Source organism: Pistacia vera, unplaced genomic scaffold, assembly GCF_008641045.1.
Source record: "Pistacia vera cultivar Batoury unplaced genomic scaffold, PisVer_v2 Contig250, whole genome shotgun sequence".
Lineage (NCBI taxonomy): Eukaryota > Viridiplantae > Streptophyta > Magnoliopsida > Sapindales > Anacardiaceae > Pistacia > Pistacia vera.
In genome coordinates, this window is record NW_022196058.1 from 1,694,352 (window position 1) to 1,705,719 (window position 11,368).

Genomic DNA, 11,368 nt, shown 5'->3' on the forward strand with positions numbered 1-11,368 from the left:
TGATCAATTTGTAATGAGTTCTACTTGGATTCAATATGTCGAGGTTGTGAGAGAAAATTTATGAGAAGTGGCCTATCCAAAATTTTAATAGGAAATAATAAAACAGTAGGGACCGGAGGGATAGATTGTGTTAAAAATAAAAAATAATTTATCCCCCTAAATAAAGTACTAAATTACATTCTTAAATTGCAAAAGCCACTACAATTATCAGTTGCAGGGACTAAAGAGCGAAAAAAAGAAAAAGAAAAAAAAAACATGGCATCCTGTCAACTCCTTGTTCCTTGTTCTTCTTCTTCCTTGAGAAGCAGTTTCAAGCTAAACCCACATCAACATGGCTCTTCTTCTTTCAAACCAAAACTTCACTTCAAGAAACCACCGACAACTCTTGTCAATTCCACCAAAAAACAAATGGAGGTTGCTTCTACTTCTACTCTTGTTTCTCTCATTCTTTCAATTCATTTCACTTTCTAAATTCTAAACTTAATTGCTTTCAATTCAATCCCAGATAGTTTATGACCCTGATGAAAGGATAAACAAGTTGGCTGATCAAGTGGACAGGGATGCTCCTCTTTCTAGGCTCACTTTGTTCTCACCCTGCAAGGTCTTTTAATTTTATGCTCTTTATTTATTTTGGGTATTTTTTATATTGATTTTGGTTGGTTATGTGTTGCAGATTAATGTTTTCTTGAGAATAACAAACAAAAGAGAAGATGGGTTTCATGATTTAGCATCTCTCTTTCATGTAAGATTATACACTATTATCTTTTGATATTGCCATGAGGTTTTCAATTTTTCATTTTGACCCTTTCTGTGGCTCCAGGTAATTAGTTTAGGTGATACTATTAAGTTCTCTTTATCACCATTGAAAACTAAGGATCGTCTTTCAACAAATGTGCCAGGAGTTCCTCTTGATGATAAAAATTTGGTAAGGCAAAAACCAAGTATACCTTCTATTTATTTATTTTATTTTATTTTATTTTTTTTGTTTCTGTTTCTGTGTTTTGTAAAGGGTTTTTAAACTTTGCTCTGGCAGATAATTAAAGCCCTTAACCTTTATAGAAAGAAGACTGGCAGTGACAACTTCTTTTGGGTAAAAAGTGAAGCTTGATTTTTATTTCAGTTTTACAGTAGCCTATATAAAATCAAGTAATTATGTTAGAAAATTTTGTGGGCAGATTCACCTTGATAAACGTGTGCCTACTGGAGCAGGACTTGGCGGTGGAAGCAGTAATGCTGCAACTGCACTTTGGGCAGCAAACCAATTCAATGGTGGTGCTGCCACTGAGAACGAGCTTCAAGAATGGTCAAGTGAGATTGGTTCAGATATTCCCTTCTTTTTCTCCCATGGGGCAGCTTATTGTACTGGTAGAGGTGAGGTATGATTTCTTTTTCAGGAAAATGCAGCTATTAGATGTTATGCAATTCCGTTTTCTTACCAGGCTTTGTAATTGCATAATTTTATATGTATCATAGTATGTTTTGGATGTTGCATTTGTTATGAGAACCATAGTGTTAAGTTGTTTTGTAGCTACTTATATTTTGGAGGTGCAATGATCCAGACTTACTCTTTCACTCATTCTTTTGAGAAATTTAAAGTAGCCTCTTATGTTTTTTATTTTTATTTTTTTATATTCTCAAATGCTTTTGGCTACTAAAAGATGCTATGCTGTAGTAACGGTTTTAGTTCAGGTATAGGATTCAATCATATTATGCATAATATGTATGTATTATGGTGTTAGTAGAGCCAAGTAACTAACATCTGTATCAGACTTGATAAATGTTTAGTTTACATGATGCTGGTACGTGTATACATATTTTTGGGTTATTGGATTTATTTCGATGTAATATTTGTCCATTGCAGTAATGAGTTCTGTTGATCACATTATTATCATAGCTCTGTCTCTGTGTCTTCTAATGTCAGAATTTTGTCATGTTATCTGTCTAACAGAATGGAAAGGATGATTTTACCGTTTTTCAGAAATAGAACAATATGGCTGCCTTCAACAATCTTATTATTGTATTATTTAGAGTTCACTCAAACACATATTCATTTATTGACTTGCAATTGTTTGTTATCATTGACTGAAGTTCCCCCAAATTCATCGGAACTTTACTTTGATTTTTCCAGATTGTTCAAGATATTCCTCCACCCATACCTTTGGATGTTCCTATGGTTCTCATAAAGCCTAGGGAGGCATGTCCCACAGCTGCAGTGTATAAGGTATGCAGTTTATAATATAAAGTTGCACTATCTAGTTTATTTACCATAGTTCAATGCTAAGAGAAGTTTTGAATTCTCAGAAACTTCGGCTAGATCAAACCAGTAAGGTTGATCCTTTAATATTGCTGGAGAAGATCTCAAGGAATGGTATATCTCAAGATGTTTGTATCAATGATCTAGGTACGAGTTTTTAAATAGTAGTCATCATGCTTCTATTTGGTTTTCCCCATGCTTGTTTTTTCCTTCTCTCTTTTTTCCATTTTTCCCCTCATATTTGGCAATCTACACCACACCAACTCTCTTGGGTTGGAAGGAGCATGGGTGATTTGGTGGTAATTGATCAGGCAGGTCATCTGATTAGATTTCTAACTATGGCAGTTTTTTTCCCTTTTTTCCCCTCATATTGAAGCACACATTGGTTTCACAGGCATCATGCATTGAACTGATGTCATGCATTGAACCGATGGTTGTTGCTGGTATTCAAAATTAGTTGGATGGATGGTAATTTGGGTCTGTTTATATTGAGGCAGTGTCTGAATCAATTACAGTAGATTTTATTAGGGTCACTGTTGTTTAGGAGCTGACTGTTCTTGTATCCTGACCGTTATTAATTTACATGTTTTTGTTTGTGTTCTCTACAGAAGCCCCAGCATTTGAAGTTCTCCCATCTCTTAAAAGATTAAAACAGCGTATAATTGCTGCCAGCCGAGGACAATATGATGCTGTTTTTATGTCTGGGAGGTATGGAAACTGGAAACATAGTTGAGTCTCATTTTCTGTCTCAGCATGCAAGTTCAATAGGATATATGCCTGGAGCATTGTATAATGTACATACACTATGAATTGACCAAGAAATTGTCTTGTTACCATCACATCCCTAATTAAATATGCTACAATCCTAAGTGCTTATGCTACTAAATGTGATCTAGAATACTACCTAGTGTGCCCTGCTCCCAACCACTAAAAATTTCAGCTGCATTATAAGTGGCTCTATTCATACTTCTGATCCGAAGAACTGAAGCAAGGCATAATTGTTATCAGCTTATTAAATTAAATCTGTATTGTCAGATTGAGGAGCTTTTGTTTCAGTTATTATATAATTAGGAAGACACTTTATAGAAGTCAAAACTGAAGTAATCACAAAATAGTTTAACTAAGAAGTGATGTAATTTACAGAGCAAATTAAAATAACTTAGTTGCTATAGGCATTTAAGCAACCTATTATGTTGGCTTGCTTTCAGTGATAAAAAACAAGCTTCAAATTTTGATCTCAGTTAAATTCTCTACACTTTGTGCTGGGGATAAATCAGTGAATGAAGGAAAAACAGAGAAGTTTCTTGTTATCATTGTTTTCAGTTGAAATTTTACTTTTGGCTCATTTCTTTAAAATCTTGAACGTCTGGGATCAAGAGTTTCTCAACATGGAAATCCGATTCAGGTTATTCGAGAGGTCCTCTGCTCAAATCCTTAAAATATCCCTATTCAGTTAATGAATTTTCATGTATATGTTTATAGATGTGTTTGGTAGAAGGTATATTCTTGGATACCAAAGACATGTCCTTACTCAAACTAATCAATGATGAAATGAAATTAAGTTCTCATGTCCCTCATTTTTTTATTTTGATTGCTCCAAACTCGTTTCTGATATCTATATATTTGATGCAGTGGTAGCACTATTGTTGGCATTGGTTCAACAGATCCTCCACAGTTCGTCTATGATGATACTGATTACGAAGATGTGTTTTTGTCGGGTAAGACTCATGTAATTGAAATGGTAACTTTCTACTTTGTAATTGTATCTAATATACTTGCTGAAGCCCTGCGTACATGACTTTTTTCTATGAAGTAGCTTTGAGAAAGTCATGTAGATCTAATTTTGTCAAATTTAATTTTTGAACCGCAACATGTATAGAATATCTTAGGAAGTTAAAGATGGCATGTTCCCAGTTTTTTTGTGCATATGCACGTATGATTCTTGGATGAAGAAGCAACTTGGAGATCTGCTGATCGGAATTAATCTATGGATTGTATACCTGTTATGTTTGTAATGTCTTGGTAGTTAGTTTGTTATCGTGAAGTTGGAAGGCTTCCTTAGATTTTATTCACAATCCGAATAGCATGTCTTATGCTCTCTAATCAACAAGTTGCTACAGCAGAAGCAATTTGCGGTTTCAAACTTATTAATATCTTTGCTACCATGCACTGTTTGAAAGCTTAGTTTAACTGGTGGCTTATGTTGTATCTATCAATGTGTCAATTTTTTCCATTTGCTGTGATTGCGAATTGGCTTACCATATAAGATGTCGAAGCTTTGGTATCTTTCCTTATTCATTCTGATGATGTTGGATGCAGAGGCAAGTTTTATCACTCGTGAAGAGAATCAATGGTATGGTGAATCGAATTCAATGAGTGCCTCTTGCCAACCACCGGAGTTTTCCAGAAGTATGGGGTGATGTATCCTTGTGGAAAATATAGAAATAAATCATTTTAGTTTATTTCAATCATTGTTGCTATATGTATTTCAGGATGAAATGTTGACTTTTGTTCGGCTTAGAAACGTTGAGTTTTCATATTGTAGAATAGCATAGTACGAATGAGCCAAATTGACAAGTGCATATAATTTCAATGTTAACAGTATTTTATGTGAATTTCATTTCAATTAATCCATTTGGTTGTGAAAGATTAATCATTTACATTACAAATAATATTAAATTTACAAAGCAATAATGCTCTTATTGTCAGGACTCTTTTAAGTGTAAATTATTCTTGAAAGTAAATATTATGCAAGTTGCAAATGTAAATTTTTTTAGTTAAAGGATGTAATATATTAGTATTTATGATTAATAAAAAAAAAAATTATAAAAGCAGTTAGATGTTTTACCTTCAAACTTTGAGTTAAACAAATGACTTTATCCAGATAAAATTATCTGAATATCACAATTAAATTGAAGAAAACAAATAGCACAATATCTGAATATTCAGATTATGAAAAAGGAATCAAGGACTGTGGGATGCTTTTTCACTAGATATATTTACCAACAATCAACAGAACAGCAGCATCTTAAGAAGAACCAACAATAAAAACATCAAATCCATACACTTTTTTTTTTTTTTTTTTCCTTCAATTTATTCATTTAAGTCTTTTCTCCCACCCTACAGAGAAGCAGAAGAAACAAACTGTCTAGGTAAGCTAAAAAGATCTTTCCCTTCAAATGGTGATGTCCACTCTCGAGAACCGGCAGCTGATGAATCGCCATTAGACACTACACCATCCTTCAATCCCGGAATGGGAACACCATTCCCATTGGCTGGAGTCAATCTCAATGTTGACTTAACACTCTCAGGATTAGTATTTGAATTATATATATGAGAGTTCTTAACTGAAGTTGTTGTCCCCGGCCACAATCTGCTAGGACTTGGGGAAGATAAGCCTCGATTCAAACTCCAGTCGATATTTGTGTAGTCAAACTGTGCCAACGAGCCAGCAGTGCTCCAATCAACTGGAGAGGAAGAACCAGATGTGCCAGTTGATCCCAACCCTGAGAAAAGTCCTAGGGAGGAAGCCGCAGAAATTGTGGGCACAGAACCTGCCCTACTCCATGAAGTATTTCCATAAATATTCCCAGTAGACTCCTCTGGACTGCTATTAGGAATGAAGTATTGCTGCTGTTGTGGATAGTGAAGCTGGTGATACATCTGATTTGAGTTAATAGTGCTCGTACTATGACTTGTACTCGGGATGTGGCTCATAAACCCATTGGACTTCATATTTTCAACAATATTTGTAGGATACCAACTAACAGCGGTTGTTGGAGGAGATGAGCTCATGCTTGTAGCTGGAACATGCTTTGCACTCAGAGATTGGGGTCGTTGCATCATAATAACTGGTTCCCTAACTGTTGATGGAAGATTCTTGATTTCAATTCCAACAGGTATATACCGAGTTTCTGCCTTGGCCGGTGGAGCTGATGCTTGCAAAGGTGATGTCAGGGAATAGGAACCGGAAGAATTAGATCCTGCAGTTGTCCATCTTTTCTCAGCAGGCACTACAGGTTTTTGAGGTTTTGCCCACTCAAGCTTTGGTTCAATTCTCTTCAGGGCTGGAACACTTTTACTATTAGATTGGGAAGATACTCCAGCTGTAACAGCTGCTTTTGTGTAGTTGAAATCCTTTTCATCCCTCCGCTGTTGTATAGTCAGAGGTGGATTGGATTTTAATTGCGACCTTACTTCCAAGTTGCGACTAGAACTAATTGAATGCATGCCACTATCACTAGTGGGAGAATCGCCAGTCTCTTCTGGCTTTGATGGTGCAGAGGGTGGCTCCTCCTTCATCGCCTTCAAGGTTTCCGCTGCTTTTTCTAGATTTCCCTCTGCAGCAACAACAGCTCTTTGAACTTCCTGCTTTGTACACCTGTACCTCATTTCCATATCTTCAATCCGAGCAAGTTCTTCGGATATGTCAATTTTCAAATTACCCCCACCAGGATTCGGATCCTTGTTCTTATCTGCTTCTTCACCCCCTTCAAACAGCCATGCAACAGACTGTTCTACTTTGCCTTCGTTCATGATAAGAGCCATTGTTGCACGGTCATGAGAAAATCCCATTGCCACAAGCTGTTGAGCCAATGCTTCAAGCTTTCTTGACATGAGATAGCCACTACATCGCTCCTGTAATTCCTGAGCTCGCCTCTCTTTCTGACGTTGATGCTTCTTCTCATTTTTCTGACGGATTTTTTCTCTCTTATCATTGTCAGCTCCTGGTATTATTTCCTGTCGGAAAGCATTAGATGTTTTCTCTTTGTGATCTTCTGACTCACCAGACCAGCTACCATTGTTAGAAATAGAGTCATACTCAAACCCCAATACATGGGAGCCTCCTACATGCTCGTCTGTTTCATCTATGTTTCTGAAACGACCATTACTATGAAGGGGTGATCCAGAGGACGATGGAACTGATTCAAAGGTATGAAATGTTCCTGAAATTGGATTGTACGCACTAGCTGGGATACTACTACCTGCAATAGCAGATCCTGATGATTTTAAAGAAGCCTTTGATGTTTCTTTCCCAGCTTTTTTGTCCTTTGACTTAGACTTGGATGCTGGTGACATTTCCTAGTAAAGCAGATAAATTCCTGCAATGCATATAACCGTTAACAATACAGCCATCTATAGAAGACAGACAAGTAAACAGACAAACCTATTCTATCTCTCCTAAACATACAGAAAAGCCTATTAGTTTAATAGTCAAAACCATGAACTGGACACAAACAGATTTAAGTTCCACTTAACCATTCTGAAAAAAAAAATTCCTCTTTAATGCAAAACTGTTCCTATTCTAATGAAATGTTTATATGTTTATCAAAAAATTTTAAATGAATTTTTTGTTTAATAAGAAACATTCAAGAGATATTAATAAAAGCTGAAATTTAAGACTCTTCCCTATAATTCAAGAGAAGCATGTTCCAGCTCATAGATCCTGAAGACATACCACTTGTGTATCCTTCCATGCCATATTTTTTATGTTATAATTTCCATGGCAAATTGGTCTGTTTTGCTAGGAATTTTGAGTGTAAGGCTCATTATGTCCCCTTGACTAGATGTATCTCTTTTTTAATAAATCTCCTGATTACAATGAGGTTATCCCAAAAAGTTATTATGGAGCAAAAGAAGATTTTCAATTAAAATTTATGTGTTCTTTTCTTGGGGGAAACTCCAAAACCCCTTTTCCAAAAGAGCCCTAATCTTATTCCTCAAACTTACAATTACCAAACCACCTCTAGACTTGACCAAGATTTTAGGCCAATTTAGGACCAGCAACCTTCTCCATACCTTCCTAGAGGAAATAACACATCATTTTCCCAATTTAAAATTTAGTAAGTATCTATTGGCGGATAGCACAAATTGCACTAGAGTGAGTCTCCCTACATTGGAAAGAGAGGATCTACTCCCAACATCCTAGTATTTTTTTCAATTTTTCCACCACCATATCCCCAAAGCTGCTTAATCTAGGATTGCCGTCCAAGGATAGTTCCAAGTAGCCAAAGGGCCAAAATGAAAAATGTTTCATTTTTATCTTCGGAAGAATTAATCCCCACTATGGTGTTGTTTGATTAGTTTACTTTAAGACAAGAGATACTAAAGCATTCAATAATTTTGAGAAGATTCGCTATTCATCAGCCATACCAAGTCAAAATAAGTTATCTGTCATCAACAAATTGGAGATGGTAACAATACTTATTTTTTCACCTTTTGCCCTCATCTACAGCATTTGTAAGTAGAGCATTGCATCACATACTTGTCTGCCCTTTACAAAAGCAGATTGCAGACTAGTATTAATATTTACAAGGACAACTTTTAGTCTTAAAGCTAAGACTGAAGTAATGATTTTCTACACTGTGGTTAGATTGGTCTTCTCTTCTTTCTTTCATCCTAAATGAAAGTTGACTGATAACTTTATTGATCTCCATACCTCAAAGAATTCTTCAAAAACTTTCGAAATATCTTTTTTTATGGTATTCCCAACAACTTTGAAAAAAAAGGAAGGAAAAACATTTGTCCTTAAGCTTTATTTAAATAGCATTCCATGATGTCCCTTTCAATCTCCTCAAAAATTCCTCTCTGACCATCTAACCTTTTCTAATGTGCTAGTAGCTCAATTAAACCTGAGAATAGCTGGTATACTGACCCTAATGCTTGAATACAGTTCTGAAAGTAGTTGATGATATGGTCTTCTGTTCCAAAGTTATTTAACTTTCTTCGGATGCAGTCTTCCTAATTAGATTCTTGCAATTTTGCCACAAACAATTGTGTAAACATTGTGGTCTTAACATCTCCCTTTTTAGCCCATTCAACCCTATCGTTTTATCTCCATTTTTTGTTTCTTCTCTAAAAAATCAACCCCTCTACTCTAATTTTAGCATGCCTCCTTCCAATGTGCAAGTTTTCATTCATCAGCTTGCGTGAAGTGAATGATTTTGTGGTATTGATCCTAGAATCCTTGCCCAATTAACTGTCACTATAGGACTGGTAACACCCCTATGATACTCAACAAGTGCTCTATATCATCAATTCTCGAAGTCAAAGAGCTCCAACATTCCCTAATTTCCGAGTACACATGCATAAGCAACCTTTCAGGTGACTTGGAGTTGTTTGATATAGCTACAGTTCTTAAGCACAATCAATTCTAGCACTGTTATGAAAATATTCAGCCATAATAAAATTTAAAAAAAAAAATGGAGACACTGCAGCACTTGTAACAGGAAGCAACAATAATTTTCTTTTTCTTTCCAAAACCTCTTAAGCACGTTAATTTAATTACATCACTAATAGTTTATTTAAATATTATTATTTAATTCAAATAATTATGGATATAAGGCTACTTGGGGCCTGATGCTATTTTGTAACAGTAAATTATTATTCTGTTTACTCAGTCAATAATTTCAACAAATCAGATTTTGTAAAGTACATCCCACCCTACTTTTCAGATCTTAAAAAAAAAAAAAAAAAGAAAAAAAAAGAAAAAGATTATGAGAGAATTTAATTATTGAAAAATCATTGTTTCAAATATTTACCAAACACTTTTTCGATAGTAGATTACTGATTTCAGCTTCTGAAAAGCAATCCCAAATCAGCTCTAAGAAATCTCAATCAATTTCATTAAACGAATTACGTTAATACAAATATAAATTCTCAACAATTAAAAACTATTTACTAAGTAGTAAGTAACGTGTTAAGATAACTATAAATTTCAAAAGAAAAGAATTTCATGGGTTTATACTCAAAGCAAAATAAATAAACTCACAACTAATTTTAACAACACATGTTAGGAGCGATTAACAAACTCTTCTTCAGTGCTAGATTCAACAAAATTAAATAAATAAATGAACAAAACTCATTCATTATTATCCTATAGGCAAGCGCTACTCTATTTTTTTTTAACATTAAAATCCTTTCGCCTCGAGTCCACATTCAAGCAATCTATAGCTATAACGTCATCTCTAGCTCTCGGCTTCTAAAAACAAAACGGTACCAGTATTCCCAAAACTACATTACTTATGCATAATTTACATCTATTCTGTAAAAGAAAAAAAATTAAAAAAAAAAAAAAAACCTACAATAACCGCAACACTATAGCTTTCTGAGTAAGGACGGCAGAAATTTCATGCTCGCAAATTAATATTTTGAGAGAAAATTAGCTTTATTGATGAAACAGAAAATTAAACCCTAAATATTGGGCGAGTATTTCGATTCAAACAGATACAGAAATCAATTTGTGGCAAAACTGACCTAGGCTTAAACGTTGAAACCTTGCGAACGAAACTCCACCGGCGGTTTTGCTGCAAAATAATTTGTAGTCTTCTTTTTGTTTCGAAAAATAAAATTTTATTTTTCTTTCTTTCTCTCGGCTTCTTGCCCTAGTTCTTTTTCATTTCATGGCAGCACCTTTTCGTTCCTTTTATTTATTTATTTATTTTTGCTGCTATTTTTTTTTTTTTTTTTTTAACCTCAAAACCATAGCGTTATGGGCTGGGCAAAACATGGGCCTCCTTTTATTTGGGGCTTAATTGTGCCCCAATAATTTATAGGGACCGTTTAGTCCCCACCTCTTCGTAGTTTATTCTTTAGCCCCGTTTTAATTTTTATGATTTATTTTTATTTATAGACAAATTTAACCTTATATAAAATTAAAAAAAATTCAGCGGCGCTATAGCCTTGGGATTTTTTTCTCTATTATTAATTATTTAATAAAAAATATAATTAAATTATTGAGATATTTAAAAATTACAGTAAATGATAATAAATCTTTTGATAAAAATTTTGAAAAAAAAAAAAAGACTTAATTTTGTAAGTATTATAGAAAAAATCTTTAATGAAAATTGGTGTTTTTTTTAATTAAAATAAGTGAAATAATTAGTACTGAGTAAACTTATGGGGGGTTACGCGCTATTTTCCTTAAAAGAAAATAGTCCAGCCTTATTATAGTCGAATACATCCCAAAATTACAGTTTTATTTTTTATTTTTTATTCTGTGCTTAACCATCACTGAGTGGCTCAACAGTCAACTATGACTTTTGAGTGTATTACTTAAAAGATCCTAAATTCGATCCACTTAGATTGCTAATAGGGGTGACCATTGAGGGGATT

The 11,368-nt window shown here is 34.5% G+C and overlaps 2 protein-coding genes across 2 annotated transcripts; one reads left to right on the top strand and one right to left on the bottom strand.

The window, feature by feature from the left end:
* The first annotated feature begins 204 nt into the window (after nt 1-204).
* Nucleotides 205-4,882, top strand: LOC116132320 (4-diphosphocytidyl-2-C-methyl-D-erythritol kinase, chloroplastic). The gene is made up of 11 exons (XM_031417973.1): nt 205-414; nt 506-601; nt 674-742; nt 821-925; nt 1,034-1,090; nt 1,176-1,376; nt 2,129-2,221; nt 2,302-2,401; nt 2,863-2,962; nt 3,887-3,972; nt 4,574-4,882. Exons 1-11 carry the CDS (start codon nt 256-258, stop codon nt 4,672-4,674), a joined length of 1,167 nt encoding a protein of 388 aa, XP_031273833.1. The 5' UTR covers nt 205-255; the 3' UTR covers nt 4,675-4,882.
* Nucleotides 4,883-5,164: 282 nt separating this feature from the next.
* On the bottom strand, nt 5,165-10,667 carry LOC116132366. The gene is made up of 2 exons (XM_031418008.1): nt 10,511-10,667; nt 5,165-7,356 (listed from the first exon to the last, which is right to left on the bottom strand). Exon 2 carries the CDS (start codon nt 7,331-7,333, stop codon nt 5,375-5,377), a length of 1,959 nt encoding a protein of 652 aa, XP_031273868.1. The 5' UTR covers nt 7,334-7,356; nt 10,511-10,667; the 3' UTR covers nt 5,165-5,374.
* Nucleotides 10,668-11,368: the final 701 nt, after the last annotated feature.

What these genes read in the sequence shown, in the direction of transcription:
- LOC116132366 (XM_031418008.1), bottom strand. Translation starts at nt 7,333, where the DNA reads ATGTCACCAGCATCCAAGTCTAAGTCAAAGGACAAAAAAGCTGGGAAA.
- LOC116132320 (XM_031417973.1), top strand. Translation starts at nt 256, where the DNA reads ATGGCATCCTGTCAACTCCTTGTTCCTTGTTCTTCTTCTTCCTTGAGA. An exon ending in CCACCAAAAAACAAATGGAG is followed by an intron (nt 415 to 505) that starts GTTGCTTCTACT and finishes ATTCAATCCCAG; the next exon opens with ATAGTTTATGACCCTGATGA. An exon ending in CCACAGCTGCAGTGTATAAG is followed by an intron (nt 2,222 to 2,301) that starts GTATGCAGTTTA and finishes TTGAATTCTCAG; the next exon opens with AAACTTCGGCTAGATCAAAC.